The 20,164-nt window shown below is 32.5% G+C and overlaps 1 protein-coding gene across 1 annotated transcript; it reads right to left on the bottom strand.

Annotated features, from left to right (window-relative positions):
* Positions 1–4,358: 4,358 nt before the first annotated feature.
* Positions 4,359–19,289, bottom strand: LOC119837860 (homeobox protein slou). The gene is made up of 3 exons (XM_038363638.1): positions 18,809–19,289; positions 5,379–5,692; positions 4,359–5,126 (listed from the first exon to the last, which is right to left on the bottom strand). The coding sequence occupies exons 1-3, from the start codon at positions 19,092–19,094 to the stop codon at positions 4,878–4,880; spliced, it is 849 nt and encodes a 282-aa protein (XP_038219566.1). The 5' UTR covers positions 19,095–19,289; the 3' UTR covers positions 4,359–4,877.
* Positions 19,290–20,164: the final 875 nt, after the last annotated feature.

The raw sequence follows: 20,164 nt of genomic DNA, 5'->3' as shown, positions 1-20,164 counted from the left end.
TGTTTACTCACTGTAAATTCACACAAAACTTTCATTTCGTTAAATTTTACAGTACTCGCTCGCCGCTTTTCAAATTTCACGTCTCATCCAATTATTCTTCGCAATAATTTCACCATTTTATTCGTTTACATAAAGAAAACGTCTGAGAGAACCACAAACTTGTTTCAACTGAAGTGTCGCGACAATAAATTGTATAAAATTAAACTTCTGGTAATTGTTATGTACCAGAAAATTTAATAAAAATTTACATGTTCCTGAACGTATTTTTATATGATAAATGACTGTAATATTTTCAAAATTGCGTCTCTATGGTTTTCGATTCTCTTTCATATTTCGCGGGAACGTTTATAGCTTTTTAATGCACTAGACGACAAGGCGTAGTGTACGACCAAGCGTCACGCGTAGTGACATTTCAAAATTATTCTTTTTCATTTTTTGAACATCCGTCAAAACGAAATGGCTACATCGCATAAATGGCGGGAACAACCTAACCTCACTTTTATTTTTGCGACGTAAAGTTTAAAATTATTTCAACGTACTTAACATTTATAGGTCATTGTGGCGTTCTCAGCTCCTCAGGAATGAAGTGGAGGATAGCGAGATCAGAGAAATGAGCGGGATCTTTGAGACAACGTACGGTAGCGCCGACGTACGACACATATAACTCATACCATTTGTCACTTTTAATTGCCACTTGTTGGTTGTCGAAAATGTCTAAAGCAGAGCTATATATTTTAGTTTATTGTGAAATAAACGCGGTAAGGTGCCCCTTGTGAAGCTGAAACGTTCGAAAATTAAGACATTAGAAGGCGTTGGGACGATATTTTGTTCAAAGGACTTATTTATACGTCGTCACTGATAACTACTTTGATGTTAGCTTGTTCAAAATTGTAAACGGCTGACATTGGGCTATAAAAAACGAATGGCATCCGTTTTTTAGACGCCACTATTAATTAATATTGGATTTGTCCCATATATACGTCACACCGAGTGAATAAATCACATTGTTTTATTTTTTATTCCCGTTTCTTTTTTTACATTATTTAAGTAGTTGTGATCATTTTAATTGTTTCATAGAGTACTTTTGTGAAGAAATTATGTTTCATAACAGTAAGTGTATCTCATTAATTTCAAAAACTTCAAAAACACAATATTACGTAGCATAATAAATAGCGATCGCACGGAGTTACAGAATGAAGTAAAGTACTAGATAATACGTTAAAAATTAGTCAGTTGGGTGTCATCCCACTTGAAAATTACATTCTATTTCAAGATCCGTTGAAACACGTGTCTATTAGCAGGATAATTGATCGCACGTCACCTAAATAGTCATGCACGTAAAGCCGAGACATAAAATTGCTCATGGAAATAACTGTCCAAATAACTTAATTCTAATGAAACGGCCGGAGTTGAATGCGAATCTAATGAGCATCGGTAAAATAATAATAGCCGCGTTTATAACGCAATAAACTAAATATATTCCGCGGTGGTGCGTGACGCGCATCCAAACGTGGCGGTTTGACACACAATTAAAAATGACAGATGACTTGTCGGCCGCCATGTTGGAAGCGATCAAAAGAGGCCGAAATTCCCGCGAAATAAAAAATCGGTCAACACATTTTTAGCTAGTTATCTCGATAGATTTTGTCGACGTCAATCAAAGTTACGCAATTAGCGCGGTCGCTTTTTGATAAATACGTAATTAGTTGTGTGACATTGGGTGTTCACGAAATTCTTAGTAGATTTAAATAACTTATACTAATAATATATTTCTTAGATAATGGAGGGAGTTTCAATCTTGAACATGACATAATTTTTAATTTTTATATCTTCAGTTTACTACATTTAGAGATAAATAATTCGAATCAATGTGTTTTTTTTATGTCTTCGTCGGCGATAGAGCGGGTCGCCCGATGGTAAGCGCTACCACCGCCCGTGAACATTTGGAGGGGCGTAAGCTCGATTGTAGACCTTACGCATTTGTAAATAGCAACTTTAAATATCAAAGGGATTAAGAAAGGATTGACGAAAGGAACAAAAGAAAGGCGAGAGAAGGTTAAGGAAAAGGATGTTGCCCCCGGCTCTCCCACTCACCGAACGAAACAAAGTAGCATGCTACTATTTCACGCCGGTTTTCTGTAGGGTGTGGTACTTCTCCACAGCGTACTGGCCCAATTCGGGCCGAAGCGTTCGACTTCAACATATATCCATACCATATTACATTAGTTACTAATTACCTACTCAGTTAAAAAATTAAAATTTTTTTACTTCTTATAAGAATATTCGATTCACAATAACTTGAAAAGATTATGAGTTTTTGTTGAAGTATTTAAAATTTGGCGTATCAATAAAAACCATGTATAATATTAAGATTTGTTTTTAACTAGCTGAATCCCGCGTGGTGCCTTGCATGGCATCCGGGTATATAATAGCATACTATGCGATTTAACTAAGAGTAGGAAAGTCTCCTCTAGAAACCTCTATCTCTATGGGGTAAAGCTTCAAATGTCATTTAAAAAATACTATTTATTTGGAAATACTTTTCAAATTTCAATATAGCCCTTACAACTTGCAAGTATTTTTTGTAAGTTAAGTGTGTTTTCGTAGTGAATATCATTTAATTAAGTACTGCCTTAAAAATGTTAATATTATCAAAAATCATTATTGTTATTTCATTTTTTCACTATATATTTTAACTGGATGTGCATAAATAAAAGAGTATGAACTTGAAAACTATTTAATATCAACATCGAGCTTATAATATCTTCACGGGCTAATATGTACAGCATTGAGCATCACTTATTACATCTTAAATTACAATAGGCGTTCAATATTAAGATACACACGTAATAATCTTTATACAAATATTAAATATAATTTAAATAGCTTGGTTACAAATTAATATGATAGGAAGCTTATTCACAATTAGGGTTGCCGCTATTAATGTTCATTTAATATATGATAAATCGTTTTGAATTTATTTTTGTTGACCAAATTTTCACGAAGAGAAAATGATAATTATTATTAGAACATTTTTATGTATGTTCTATATTTATATCAGTATTACAGTTAATAGTATAAAATTCAATGTAGTACAACGCTGTGAATATTATTTAAAAAAGCAAACGTCAGTGGCAACCCTATTCACAGTACATATTTAATATAAATATATTTACAAACTTGAAATTTTATTTAAATTAAAAGGATACTTTAACAAATGAAATGATGATCTCTTAAATAATTCATACAAATCCATAGTCGAGATGTTCAGTTATTATTTATTTTTCTTTTGTACAGAGGAAAATTTATATAGAATCGTATAAGGGATAGAAATTTCATTTAATCAAGTCTAATTATATATTGTGATAGAAATATTATAACTAATATTTTCCATATTTTGTAATTACCACCCAATATGTAGGTATTAGGTACATAGGAAATACATAGAAAAAAACATGAAGTTACAACGAAAACAATATGATTGAACCTGTCTTTAAAAACACAATTTTTATTTATCATTCAGTTTTTCAAATAGTCATACTATATTCCTCGGAGAGCAATTTTGATTACAGTAAATATAGTTATATTATTCATACAATTTACATACGGATAGATTGTTCGATGCAATATTGTAAAGCTTACAAAAGTTTACAGATACATTATCATAGAAGAAGGGTAGAGACCTACCTATCTTTCACAAAGGCAAATGAACTTTATTGTAATAATCTCAAACTCGTTTGTTTATTTACTACGCTTCGTTGAAAAGCACATTCGAAGCAGTATAAAGTATCAAAATAAGGTATATATGATAAGATATTTATAATCTATAGTCCACAACTAAACGTGTTGTAAGCAACCCTAGCTACAACATGGATGTTGATAAAAAAATTAAACATTAATTAAAAACAATTTTCTTAACTTTTTACTGCACCGATCATTTCTTCGTATTGCTTTTAAGTTTTTATCATTTCATGTAAACAAACAGATATTGTTAAGTATTAAAAAATACGTAATGAGAATTCCATAAAAAATCAAATGCCTTTATGAATTAGATTTATATACAATCATTACTTACATTTTCATAATCAACTTTATTTAAAGCTTGTCTATTATCCTGGTCTGAATGAAAAAAATGATTAGTGAATGAAACCAGGATTTTTGAAAATTGTTTATACAATAAAAACAGTCAATAAATGTGAAAAACCGCTTTAAATAAAGTTGTTTTAATGAATCTTAATGTTAAATATATCACAATTGATTCATAATTTCACTTACATATTAAATTGCACTAAAATAACATTACGATACTAATGCACGGACACAAACTTTTTATTTACACAGTGCTCATAAAAATATACAGTAAATTTAGAAGTCATCATCGTAAGTCGTTAGTTTTTATAATCGTATTGAAGGTAGATCGTACAAGAAATCGTACAAAATTATTAAAGGAGTAAGACAAATGAAAATTAAGAGCCTTGAAATACTACAATAATAGGATTTAAAAGTTGATTTAAGTACCGAAATTGAAATAATATGTAACGAAACAAATTACTTAATTTGTAGTAATATCGCGAAAACTCAACGGGTAGTTTCTGTAAGTCGGAGCTGCTAAACATTGTGAGAAAGTATTGATTTACCTAACTTTATTCAACAAATAGTAAAAAATTAGAATCTTAGCGTTGTGTTGGAAAACGATAGAAGGCTTATAAAACAATATTCACATATTTCAGGAAGTCTACAGTTCGTGTGATTCTGGGTGAATTCTGCCTCTAAATCGGACCCTCAAAACAGAACGAGTACAAGCACTGCTAATTAGACAGTCCACTTTCATTTTCTTTATCGACCCTCGGGTGATCAGACCCAGGTCGTGACCATAATCACGTATGAGAGTGACCCAGAGATCCATGCGAGTGGTGATGATTCGCTGCTAGGTGATGGAAATAGGGTGCGTAGGGCCCAGGTCCTGTGAACGGATACGGAACTCCGTGGGGATATAGCAGACCTCCAGGGTAAGGTCCAGAAGCAAAGCCACCTGCTGAGGGTGGAGGAACTGTGGGACTGTTGACATCCATCCCAGGATTCTGCTTTTTCCATTTCGTGCGACGGTTTTGGAACCAGATTTTGACCTGTGAATAAAGTTTCTTATTAGCAGTCGTAATACTACTTGTTTTATTTAAAATAAAGTTAGGTCAAAGATATCAAGAATATATACCAAACATACAAATGAGAGACAAAAGTTATATAACAGAAAAGTAGATGAAAAAAAATTAAAAAATTATACACAAATATTGGATTAATTACTTCCTTTGTACAAAGATGAGTAGTTCAGTAAAAATAACAAAAAATGCTTTTATAGAAAGATAGAAACAAATGCCCACCTGCGTCTCCGTCAAGCTGAGACTCAAAGCAAGGTTTAGCCGCTCGCACACCGACAAGTACCTAGTGGTCTTGAATTTATTCTCCAAAGACACCAGCTGTTCATACGTGAAGGCAGTTCTCGCTCTCCTTGGCTTAGTTCCTCCCTTCGAGTCGCGGGAACTTTTCCCCTTTTTGGAACTAGAACTTGGGCTTTTTGGATCGCCATTTTCATCCAGATCCGACTGAGTGAGGATATCGTCATCCATATTGGATGTTTGATCATCTGTTTCGACGTCATCTGCTTCGAGGTCTGAATGCTGGAGGTGGTCTTTGACTGCAACAAAAGTAACTGTAAGTACTAAGCATACATTGATGTTGTGTGATGGAATTTATAGACCTGGAGAGTTATATTGAACACGTTAATCTTTAATCGCTAATCAAGTTGTAATAGATACTGCTAAGGGGGCGTGGGGTCAATACAGAGTTTAAAATTATGCTTTAAAAACGGTATCATATGCCAGGCGAATACCGTATGTTTAATACGAATTGGCTCTTAAAAACTTAAAAATTATGAATTGTTAAAGTATCTGTCGTATACAAACAGATTATTAATTATGTTTGACTATAAACAAAAAACACAATTTACAAGCTAATTCGTAAAATTAACGTTTTCTTTAGTAGAAGTCTCAACAATTATATTTTAATTTGTTCCATATTGAGGCCCCTTTATTATTTCGAATTTTATCTCCCATAAAGTATTTAATATACAGGCTGAAAAGTCAATAAAACATTTTATTTTTTTCATCGTGTTTATTATAATGTTTTCTTGTTTTCTCCATGATATAATACTCATTTCCGTTTCCTTCTCTTTCAACATGAGTGTTGTCGATGCGAAATAGTTTCAAAACTGCTATTAATTTTTAATGTGGCAACATTGGCAACAATTTTCGTCCGGAAACATTAAAATATAATTTATGGCTATACTTCGCTTAGTGAAATTAGTAAAATTGAATATAACGTCCGACAGGATATATAAATATTAAGAAAATTGTCTCAGTATTTAAGTATAGCATCGAAATCGTTTTTGGAGCGCAAAATGGCAATAAAATCAACATTAGTAAGTGTCATATCGATATTAAACGATTGTTTTTATTATCACGCTGACAACGTTTTAGGTGGTATGGGCAATCTGCTCACCATTTCCTATAAAGATTATAGTCATGCAAATTAAACTGTAGTACATGTAATTAATAATTCGACAATTTCTCTGCAACCTCTTCTCGCGTTCTAAATTCGACTCGAATATTTTAGTGACGTTGACATTTTGATTTTTTAATTTGCTACAGGCACAGGCCACAGACGATAGACTGACAATCGACAGGATTAAGCGTAAGTAACAACGTGCTGTTGACTGATTTAAAGCGTCGGTTACCGAGCTAAATTAAATACGCAACATGTACCGTTGTCATTAGATATTTAGCTGTAAGTAATTTAATGTTAGCGTTGTACGCTTTAGGATTGTGCCACATGGAATTAAGGCAATAATTAATGACATGCCATTTCCTTCATAAAGGAATAATGTAAAATTATATATTTTAATGTTTACAAAACCACTGAATGTAACTTTCCATCAAATAAATGTCTATATACGCATAATTTTAATTTATGCTTTCTTAATTTTTCGTATAAATTTTAAAATTGTCATCTTTTGATTGTAATCTTTGTTTAGTTCTGTTATTTTTGTCTCTGGGAACTGACTTCCTTAAAACAAACAACATTTAGCTAGGAAGACAGAGCTGAATTTAACTTATTATAATTATAAATATACTCTTTACATATATGTGGTATTGACCTAAGCTTTATTTCCTCCATTCCTATTTTAATTCTTTGTATCCGCGTCTATAGCTCCAGGAATTTTAGCCCGATAGAGAATCAATCAGTCTTTAGCTAATCGTGTAAAACGTAGACATACTCACAGCGCATTGTTTGATAATTGCTAAAACAAAACGATGCTTTAAATACTTCCCAATTTAGCCTTGAAATAAGTCTACGACAAATATATTGGCATTTACTACACCGGTGTAGACACATACTGAGTATAGTTAATACTGTGTTGTATAGAACTTTATTTTTCTATTATTAAGCTAAGGGCTTCTGTGAATTTGATATGACAGAGTATACAGTAAAACAAATAAATTCGAAACCTCTCGTTTCCAACTACAAATGGTTTTTATTCCGTATTTTTCTCGAGATATCACCAGTATTTGGGAGGTAGCCAAGTGGAATGTCATATCAATAAACTTTTTAACATCGTTAGAAGTGTATGCATATAAAATATTAGTGTGATTCTTATCAAATTGCAGTGGGACGCATAAATCATGATATATGTGATATTGCGGTTTTCATCATAAATTAATAAGATATACACCTGAAGCACAGTGAAAACACGGCCATGACAGGACAACCAAACAAACATACTTTCGCTTTTATAATATTAGTATCTGGTAAGTGGATACATACTAATATTTTTAATAACAATCTATAAAAATGCAATACAAACTACGGCTATTTTTCGTCTGTGGAGAATGGGTACATATTACTAAATGATTGCCTTCTAAAACCTTAAAATTCACCAGTCTACATCTATATTCATATAACTTGTATCTATACATCTCTGTGAACCCTCCAAACCGCTGCTTAAATAAACAGGCAATGCAAACACGAGTGGGGGATTTGCTAAGGGAGGTAAGATGAAAGCCTAGAAAATTACTATGGATTTATGAACAAATGAATGGTTGAAACTCGAAAAGACAATGTAAAATGGCAGAGCAATTATTAAGATACAAGTAAATGAGAGAAAAATTGTTTATTTTCAACATCACATAATACCGGTTATCTAAATATCTTATTTTTGTAAGGATTTATATATAGATTATAAAAATCGGTACAAAAAATACAAAACAAATATCTAAAACAGAATAATAATACAGTTGGACCTATAACTAATCAGAGTGGTTCTAAAAAGACTAAGCGCTCTAAATTCAGTAACTTTTTAAATTAATAAAAAAAAACTCAAACAATACGAAGCTATGTATTCTTTTCTACAAAGGAGTTCACACCAGATTCTAAAATGGGACGAAATTACAATAATTTCCTTTCATACACAAACATCATCGCGTCAATCGTTTTAAAAACCCACGGACACTGAAAAATATCAGTCGAAAGAACCTCCTTCGTTTTTGGGACGTCGGTTGGAAACAAGTAGATACTAAGAATACAGTTAATACAATAAATTAGATATATAAATAAAAATTAATTGTGTTTATATTGCAATTTATTATAAAACTATAAGCGTTAAGGTTTCTGGAAATGTGAAAATAAGATATCAAGTTTAGTAAGAAGTAGAAGTATTCATGGCAATATTAAAACTCTATGTCCTATTAGTTCACATTAGTACACGCTTTTAAAAGTATCGACACTCAAATCTATTTATACATATATAATTATTTCCAAATATTCAGCAACTATTAAGTATCATTAATACAAACTCATCTAACTACCATGTCGCTTTCCAAACTCCTTCCAAATCCCAACGCGGAAAGGCACTTGTAATCGAGAGGGCTTTATTAATTACAAACTTGGACCGCAACCCCCTCCCCTATTGTCAAGCAATTACACACTTTAAGATCTGTTTGCTAAGGCTAAAAATCCCTTAACGCTGAGCCATTAGCCAAAACTGGGCCTTATCTTTTGGGCGTAAGCGATGCCGACGCTTATGTCGATGGACGTTGAAATTTCGACTTTAGCACATTGTTTTAGAGCGCCTTTTTGTGTTACCGATATGGAGCCCATCAATTTGTTAAATGAAGAAAATGGAGAAGTGTAATTTGAAAGGATCCGTGCTTCGGTGATTTTGTGGATGGGGCCTTGTTCGCAGTTATGTTAAACGATATTGAGGCGTTTTAGACTTAATTTAGTTGGATGTGTGTTAGGTCGATATGAGCTTGCGCCATTTAAGTCTTTAAGATAGCCCTTTATTTTTTATATATTGTAGCTAACGTAGATACAACGGTATCTCTTATTCTATTAGAACGAATTAAGCAGGTACCTTACATACAATGATACCTAATAAGTAGGTACATAAGTAATTTCCCCATTTGAAGTTAGACGTTTTTTCCAAAAGAAAAACCCTGGTCCACTCTTTGGCATAAAAATTCGCGTTTTTCAGGCATTCCTTGTAAATTATAAGCTGTTCTAATATCTATGGTCCCCTATACTGACATATTTCAAATATACCCGAAGAGTCGATTTCCATACATTGCCAAGCAAAAAAACTACAAAAAAAACAAGCGTAATAACAAAATGCGAAACCCTTGCTTATCTGCGCGGACTGCGCGACCCAATTGTATTAAAATAAAGGGTGTTTATTACGCAAAATCAGCGTTCCGGAAGCGAAAGTGTCGCGCTTAAACGAGGGGTTTAATGTTGGCAACAATGCTCGCTGACTTTTTAATTACAACCAGGAAATTACGTGAAAACAACCCTAAGTTGCTATCGTTGTGAATTCCGATTGAGTTTTGAATTTGGAATCGGTAAGTCTGTCAAATTTAAAATAAATCTTATTTGATTTTGAAATGGGAAGATGCTTGGAATTATGTGAAAAGATCAAACGATGAACGTTATATTGTATGGGTTACAACTTTAAATGAATAGTATGTATGTATGCCTAAACAGCTAAGCTATATAAATGATTAGTGTATACCTACACGGTTCACTCGCTTAATAACGTTCCTAGCGCGAATAACTAATAAACACGTAATTAGCCAGTCGGGTTATCATTTGATAGCCTATGGACAACGATACCTAAAATATTTGAGTGGCAAATCTTATTCTGATAAAAAATCATATATAATAGGTACAGATATAAAAATAGAACGTTACACAAATAAATGAATGAATAATATGAACGAGCAATGTATAATATATTTGTATTATATCAGTGACTATAATTTATACAAACAACTCTATTGAACATCTATTTCTTAAGTCTTTTATTTCTAATTGGAAAATAGAAGAATTAATTTAATAATCGCTTGAGTAAAATCGACACTGTTACTTATTACTTTAATAGGATTTAATATTTATACGTATACATTCATATTTTATATGTAAGGAATATATCTCAAATTATTTTTTAATCGATAATTCTTTGAAGCATGGACTTAAAGATTATAGTAATATAAAGTTGAAGAATTTGTTGGCTTAAACGCGCTAATCTAACGCTACTACTGGACCGATTTCAATAATTATTTCACTATTGGATATGGCTTTCACTAATTATTTCACTATAGACTATGTGTGAGTACCACGCGCAAAGCCGAAGCGGACCACTAGTTGCAGATATTCAATATTTCTATTTTATTTATTAATTAATTCTTTATTGCTCTTAATAAAGCTACAAAAAACTTAATAAAGTTACATTATGAACAAATGGCGGCCTTATCGCTATATAGCGATTTCTTCCAGACAACCAGATCTTCCAGATAACCAGATTCTATTATCTTTTTTTTTTTTTATTAGACCTCATATTTACAGAATTTACTAATTTCTAATACATATCAAGATACGATATAAATATGTTAAAATCTTGTCTTCTCTTTATATACAATAAATATAATTGCAGTTAGGTACAAAAAAGGAGTTCGTAGACAATTCAAACACAGACTCCAGACATTAATCTAAGGATCAGAGCTAAAGGGGCGAATAATAATAATAAATAATAATAATGCGGACCGAGAACGGGATATTTATGTTCGCTTGACCCCCGAAACGCCTTATTCACCTTTTATTTTTATTTGAGTGAGCAAGGAACAAATCTTAGCGCAAAAGGGATAATAAAATAATCGTTAGATTCGTTTAGACGACTCTAATTTCACGGATTGGTGCGCAAAGGGTGCGGCGAGCGAAGGGTTGATTTTGTCTCACTCTAACGTACGCGAACGGGTAGCGCTGTCTCTGTTCAGCTCGGACCAATCGACTAGTGAACAAGAAAAGTCGTTTTTCAGTGTTTGCGGGTTTTTCAAGTTTTGATATTTGGTACAAGGTTTAAGCTTTGTTTGGTTATTCTGTTGTTATATATCTAAAACTCTAAATGTGAAAATTCTAATCATCAAAAACTACAGTTCAAAACAGCAAACGCGCAAACATAAGATTAAACCTAATAATAAACTAGATTCAAACTAGATACAAACTAGCCTATCTTCAAATCACGCCTGTGCCCTTCTTACAATCCCTATATTACATATCACAATAACAACTTCCTACTTCCCATCTTACTATGTCATTATTTAACTTCCAAGCTCAAACATTTTTTAAGTCTTCATCTAGAAGCACTTTTAAATCGTCATATCATAGTTTTAGCACTGATTCGGAATACAGTTTCAACAGCGCAGAGCCGGCACGAGACCCTGTAATACATCTTTTAAAAACATATCTATTTTACATAATATGTCATAATAATGATACTAAAGAACTGTTCTGGGTGTATACTAATACATACCTTATTATTAGCAAACAACCGTTCATTATCAAAACGGGAGCAATAACCATAAATAAAAAGAAACCTACGTACCTACGTACCTTCTTAGTACTTACTTTTTAAAAAAGGAACGGTCAGTTAAAATATATCATGATAGTATCTCCTCAATGTTTGTAATGGAAAATGGCGCGGAAGCAATAACCTTATTTGGGACGTTATAGATCAATCTTATCGTTATTAGAGTTGTGATAACATCATTATATAGCCTCGTAAAATATTTAGACTTTCGTTGTATTGACTATTACATACAAGGCTCATAAGTGTATACAATAATCTAATTTTATGTTATGAAATTAAAGAGCAAATGAAAACAATTTCTTATCAAACACCGAAACAATTATGCCAAAAAATATAATCGAATTCAGAACCTAATTCGTTATTCGGAATGACGGTTGACAAAATTGCTTTTACGGAAACTTGCGGTCAAAATTTGGTTGGCATGTTATGCACTAATAATTTAATTTACTACGAGATAAGTGTATAAATGTAAATATCAAAAATTTATGAAATAAGTTTTTCACATTTTCTTATTGACAAAATTTATATTATACATTATATTTTAATATACAACATTTATATTTTAATGGAAAGGTACGAAAAATTCCCTTTTATAAATCCTATAACAACTCATTTCGGTAAATCTTATCATATGCCGGTTAAGCCAAAGATTTTGTTATACACGACACTCTATTATTAGCTTCACGTGTATTTATGTATAACCTTAGAGATGATTTTGAACACTTATCTAGGTTAGGTGACAAATTCATGAGTGTGTCTTATTATCTTGATTAGTGTCGTCAGGTATAAATATTTTTTTCAATATACTCTGTATATGAGCAAGTGAGACAACTCAGTTGATTCCATCATCGAACCGTGTTTTTCATTGTATTTATTTTTTATGTCATTATATTTATTTTATGTTAAACTAGCTGCGCCCCGCGGTTTCACCCGCGTAAGTCCGTTATCAAATATCAAATTAATCATATCTTGTGATAGAGTAAACCGATTTCGATGAAACAAAAACTAAGTTATACCTCAAGTTACGTATAATTTTTGTATATAAACATTGTCTGCATTTAATTCGTAGATTTTACGTGATGTGCGCACAAACAAGCAGACAAAAATTTCAAAAATGATGGAAATGGGTTATGTTAGTTATCTTTTTACACACTGGCTATTTTTTTTTTTCAATTTGTTCAATGTACAAAAATGACTTTTCTACAGATTTATTATATGTATAGATGAAAGTGGCATTGCAAATTCCTTCTTACCTAGTCATCAATCCTTTCCTTATCCCTTAAAAGCGGGCAGCGCATTCTCAGAGGTCTGAGCCTCTGCGAATGTTCATGGGCGGTGGTTATCGTTTACCATCAGGCGAACCACCAGCTCAGTTGCCCGCTATGACATAAAAAAACGACCCGACGGTCATCCTTTTTTAAGTAAAAACTAGTACGCAAAAAATATGTTTGTAATTAAAAATACGATAATATAATATTTGTTACAAATTGGATCTTACTTCAACTAATTATAAGTTCTGTCGATTTTTGTATAAGGTGCTCCCCGAATCGATAACATTAATTTGCATCTGTATAATAAAACGTTTAAAAGCTTTTAAAAGCATGCTTCTAATGGTTTATTTTGTGTTTAATTTAATGATAATAAAGAAAGAGATTTAAATTAATACATTGATAACTTCGCGTCGGTATAAGTTGGTCTTAAAGAGATATCCAGCGTCGAATCCAATGGTATTAATATACAGCTGAAAAGTTTGTTTGTTTGAACGCGCCAATCTCAGAAACTACTAGACTGCTACCATAAATTCTCTTCTCCTCCTTTCCTTTCTCTTCTTACCCTCCTTTTCGTTACTTAATCAGTAATAAAAAGCTTTATTTAAGTTTAAACTTATTATAATCTTACATTATTTATTAAAATGTATACGGAAAATGTTTTAAATGTGTGTCAATTATTTTTAAATGTCAGAACAATCATACATTAAGAGATAATTGCAAGGTTGACATAGTTGTTACTACAAATTTCTCTTTTAATGTAATTTATTCTAGGTTAAATAAGTATGGGACCTAAATTACATAAATGACACCATAAAGTATTAATTAAATATGTTATTTTAATGCTATCTGCGTGCCGCGCGTCATTCCTTATTACATCATCTATACGCCAGTGAAAGTCCCGACAAATTCGGTCCAGTCGTTCGCACGCTAAGACTTTTGAAATGTAACAATTAAATGGATTGAGGTAAAACTAGGGGAAGAAAACGTGAAAAGTTTAATACTACGGCTTTAGGCATACTTTATCTACTGCTAATGAGTTGATTTTGTTTAATCTTTCGTTAAAAAAAAAGACACACAACATGTCATCCCCATGGTAGCAACTCAATAAACAATAATTTAAAATACAAACTAGAAAGTAACTGTAGGTAATCTACGATTAATTCTAATCAGTACATTCTGGAGATTTAATAAGTAGGGGCTAAGAATTGGAATCGCATTTTTAAGTTGCATTACTGGCAGGAAATTAAATACTAAGAAATTCTGAAATTTCTGAAATTTAGTAAGGGCAAAGCCGCGCGCGGAACGTTAGCTTCAGATTAGCGCTACTGTTTTTAATTCCGCTGCAAAATCCTACTAATATTATAAATGCCAAAGTTTTTTCAACAATGAAATCTATACTAATATCATAAAGCTGTTTGTTCAGAAACTACTGGTCCTTTTACTTTTAAAGGCCCATTTATTGAGGAAAGCTATATGTATGTACCACGGGCGGAGCCGGGGCGGTACGCTAGTTTAATATAAATTTTTTAATGATTACTAAATTAAATACGTTAAATTTTCTTTATTTTTTTCAAAAAACCGACCCAATAGAGTAGACCACCTTGTTAACGGAAATAAAACAGGTTTAATAACGGATTTAATACTAAATAAACATGATTTACATACAGAAAAAATGAATTGACATCTTCTCATATCGTTTTTTAGCCTCTGACGAAAATATACCGGGTTTCGAACAATTTTAGTGTTAGAAGAAGAAGTAAGCGAATGTAAGAACCGATATTAAGTTTGTTTTAGTTTTATGCAAAGCAAATTACTCTAAGAATGTTAAAGCTGTTTGATGAAATTTATAAGAAGACTTCAAAAAATTTGAAAAAATTCTAGACAGTAGATAAATACGTGTTATATATACTTAGCTTGAATTAAAAAAAAAATGTCGGTTTTTAACGATCTATACGACAAATGTTCAAATCTTGACCGTAGGTACAAATAAAAGAGAGATCTATATACAATGTTTAAAATATATGGTAGTTTTTTTATTAATATAATATATTTTTATCCCAGAGCACGCAAGGATCACGTACATATGAAATAGTGATATAATTTGTTATATCGGTTCAGAAGCTTCCAAGATACACCAACGAGCAAAAAACTCTTCATTTTGTATTATTATATATGTATTCAAGATGATCCAATATATTGTTATTTATTTAGCTATAACACTTTATTGTAGTCCCAGAGTACATGCAATTAAGTAATAAAAGCAGAATAACATAATAAAACGTGGCTTGATTGCTGAAAAGCAATGTCTTCCAGGCAACCGTGAAAACAGAACATGTAAGCGCACGTTGCGTTTTATTGATATAGCGTTTGCTAGATTTTTATTAGAGAAGAAATTCAAATTTTATCCATCTTTACGGGCAGAATCTTCCTCTCCAAATTCTAAAATAACAACAATTTCCTATCAAATACAAAAGAGTCACGTCAAACGCCTGAAATCCTAGGTTTTATCAAGTAACAAAACCACGAAGGATACAATCAAATTGAACCTCCTTCGTTTTTGGAAACAACGTTTAAAAAAAACATTATTTTAATTGAATCATAATTTACAAAAAGATAACCTACATTCCCGACCTCTGTATAAAAAGTTTGCTAAATTCAAAAACAAATTTTTGCAATAAATCTATTAGCGAATTATTGTATCCGCTGTGAACGGATATTGGCAACTTTAACGAGCTTTCGCCACCTTAATTAAATATCAATTAATGCAATATTAAAGTGATTTTAGAGACGTGTGGAAGTGATTAGCAATTAACACAAATAGATAAATATAATGGCGTCCTAAATGATAAAACAATTGTGCAATTTCCAGTTGAGTATCGAGGAACTGCGCTTTTAGTGACGGTATGAATTTATTTTATGTTGCGTATTGAGAATTATTCAAGTGAAAGTGACATAAGAATTATTATAATGAAAAATAAAACCTGTTTAATACCTAGTTTAATTGTATTTAGGATCTTTCATTAGATATCTATATTGTTAGGGCAAGAGAAATACCAAACGCAGTCGGGTAATGAGAATATTTAGGTATTAATTGTATTAGTGTTATGATTATTTATTAGATTGCTTTTATCTGTTTAACATAAAAGATTAAGTGGGTTGTTATAATAATATTTTTTATTTTTTGTCAAAGGTGCATATTTAATTATTGTTTTATTAGATGGTGTAGGTATTTTTATCATTAATTATATAATGTTAATTAGAATTATTGTTTTCCGACGTAAGTACGTATTGCTGAATTCCGTCTGTGAATATTAACTATTAAATTTTACTTACCTCTATCGAGAAGGTATACGTAGGAAGGTAGTTACTTAGAGAAAGAAGCAAACCCATATATACCTATATAGGCAAGGTCTTCTATTTATTTAATATGTCAAGTTTATTACAGATATATCATACGTTTAATTGACCCTAACGATCTTAATCGGTTTTTATGACCGGGCGAATTTTCGAAAGTCTTAAAATGCTTTCTTGGTCTAAAATTTTCTATCTAAAGTATTAAGACGAGACACTTTTCTTTCAGGTGGCATTACGCTGTGTTTGATTATTTCAAAAACAGATCAGCAGTCGCACAAATTTACATGCATAGTAATGAGTAAGCAAACTAACAAATTCAATGATAAAGATAACAAGCGAACTAACGGTGCACAGTCGGAACTAATATTTCCATTCACACCTCATTAATAGGTGTTTAATAAACATATAAATTGCTTTTCGGTTCCGGCATAAACGGCCGATACAATTCACTTTTCGTCACGTCCATAATTGAGACAAGACTGTCCAATTTCACAAAACAAACAGTCTGAAATGCAATATCACTCTTAACGCTATAGTAATACAGTCCAATTTATTGCAGGTAGTGGCAAAAAATTGTGCACCTCGTTAGCTAATTTCGTCACGTAAGCAATCAAAATCACAATGGACTATTAATTTGTCGAAATTGCCCGCTACTGGTGTGTAAAAGCTCGCTTTTTTATGTTTATTGTTGATAGCTAATTATTTGCCAAGTGGCAACATAAATTACGATTAGGATTTTAACATCTATTAGGTTTGAGATTTTTTTTTTTTTTCAAAATTTCTCATTTATGAAGCATTTCAATGCTATAAAACTGAAATTTAAATCTTCGAAGGAGATTCATTTGTCTATTTCTTTATTATGATCTATTAAAATCCTTCTAAAAACGGCATTCAACCATTCATAAAAACCTTTATAGGTATAATTTTGTTTAAACATTGAATGTAATTCAGTTGTAGATGTTGGGGTCGCAGCTAATGGACACTATCTATTATTATTGATAGATAAATTCAATGATAAAGTTTAATTATAATAATAAAATCATATTGTGTACACGTACGATAATATAATGATTCAGATAATCTTTGTTCACAATACCTTCTGATAGAACCCGTGACAATTGCTCAGAAAATCAGTACATAACTAGTTTACTCAAATGCCTCGCTTCGGCGTCGGTGATACAGTTAGGTTTTAAACATCACTAGATAATAAAACTGTACTGGTAGACGTATAGTTTGCATTGAATAGCAGCTTTATTTACCATAAAACTTCTTTAAATTAAAATACTTAATATTATAAATGCGAAAGTTTGTAAAGATGTGTGTGTGTTAGTTACTCTTTCATGCAAAAAGTAGTGAACCGATTGAAATGAAATTTGGTACGTAGACAGCTGGACAACTGGAATAATGTATACGCAACTTTTTTATCCCGATATTCCTACGGGATACGGACTTACGCGAGTGAAACCGCAGGGCGCAGTTAGTATATTTATAGACACATTTCTTAGGTAGTCGTTATTATAATGATATTTAATGGCGCTTTATTTAAATGTTTTATAATAAAAATACAATAAATGTTTCACTTTTTTTTAATTGCGAAATAAAATGGACAAAAAATATCAAGTCTGAATAAGTACTTATTTTGAAGTTTAAATTTATATTGATACAATTTGTTCCGGCATTTTTGGCTCTCGCTGTACCTAGCAATTGCTTTATATCATTATAAATTTGTTATCTATGTATGAATTTTAATATATGTTATTTTAAATTCAATCTTACATTGTTTAAAAGAAAATTTAATTTCATTGATATCGGTCCATGTTATAATACAATTATGGTGCCTCTAGAATATCTTTATTTAAATCGATTTCAATATTTTAAGTAGACATTATTTTCTTCTCGGTTTATATTGATAAGATCTTTGTTTATATTATATGTAATATTTATATAAGTAGGAAATTCTAATTTTACACCGAATTCATTAGATACTTTGTACTGGGTGAAGCGATATTATGATTCATTCTTTATTTGAAAGCTGGTGCCTCGCATGTGATCCCATTTCAAATTGGTCCAGTTCTAAAAAATTGGAGGTGTTTTTATTTTTGATAAAAATAAGTATTGTAATGTCTTTGATTTTACAAAACATTTCCAGGTCAAGTAAATTCAAGTTAACCCACAAATGTTGGTCCTGTTTACAATGTATCGTACTCACCAGAATCACTGTCATCTCTGTCGTAATGCGGCCTCCAATACGTCTCATCATATCTCATCGGAACTTCGGTCCGCCCCGTGAACTTCGTGGGATCCAGAATGTTCTCAACCGAGAACGCTATGGCTGGCCTCTCGGGGGGTCTCGTTAACCCCAAACGCCTGGTCAGGTCCACCGGCGCGGCCTCCTCAACCCCAACGACATCTACCTCGCCGTTCGCCTCTCCTTCATTTTCCACGTCGTCATCTCTTCTCTCCTCTGACCCTCGAGCCATCGCAAGCATCGTCATAGCAACGCTTATTTATCAACCCCTAGTTTAGACATCTAAACGGTCGGTCAACAGTTCATCGACCCACTAATCACAACACATACAGTCGAAATGAGTCCCTATATCGTTACTTCAATCGTGCATATGTAAACATACGACCGTTAGCATCGCACTGAAATCCACGCACGCGCCAACGTGTCGAAACGTCTGTCTACGCCTAACATCCAAACGTCATTGCTATCTGAAATCGGGAAAAGACCGGGCGGGGACAGGAAGGGAGATGACGGGTGGGGGGACACGGGATACCGCCCGCTGATTGGACGAGGGAAACGAGGCGTGCCCGGGGTGGAGAAACGTAATCGAGCAATAAGGTTTAAACAATTTCGTTTAATACGTTGAATTATGTAAGAGAGCGGCGGGCAAGTAATCGCGCACAAGCGATAAGGCCATTTGCGCTACTTCGTTACGTATTAATGGGGCAGGAAATTGACTTATGAATATTAGAGGTCGCGGTGAACTGAAGATCGGGCCAAAGCGGCCCCGTGCGGCTGTGGCGGGTTATTTTCCTAGTTAAGCGCTGAAACAATGATGTTTATTGAGTTTTGAACTTAATGGCTTTTGGGCTGCGGCTGCGAGCGTTTTGTGCCATTAACGTGTTTGTAGAGGTCTATAAATACTCTTAGTTACCTGAAAGCGGCCGTATTAAAGTTGTTAATTTTGCTTTACGTCGGATTTTAGTTTGTTTGCGATGCTATGGGAATCGTGAACTCCATTGGGCTTTACGTTTAATGAGCTGTACATGGGCTGTACACTAAATTACTTTATTATTTGATGTTAGCACTCTGTTTTGGCTTCGCTCGTTGCTGCTAAACTGTTTATGTAGCTTTTACGTATTTTTACGTCACGTTTAAGGGTTGAATAAAGGTTGGAAATGGTTTCGTGTAAAACACAGGTATTTGGAGGTCTTAAAGCGTACGTGACAAAGATACGTAGACATATAGATATTACAGATATAAAAATCTTTTAAACATTAAATATTCCTATTAAGTAGGTATTTTCTAAGCATAGTTGTTGATTTTAGGAAATGTCAC

The sequence above is a fragment of the Zerene cesonia genome, chromosome 29 (assembly GCF_012273895.1).
Source record: "Zerene cesonia ecotype Mississippi chromosome 29, Zerene_cesonia_1.1, whole genome shotgun sequence".
NCBI classification, from domain to species: Eukaryota; Metazoa; Arthropoda; class Insecta; order Lepidoptera; family Pieridae; genus Zerene; species Zerene cesonia.
This window is presented reverse-complemented; position numbering and strand designations above follow the sequence as displayed.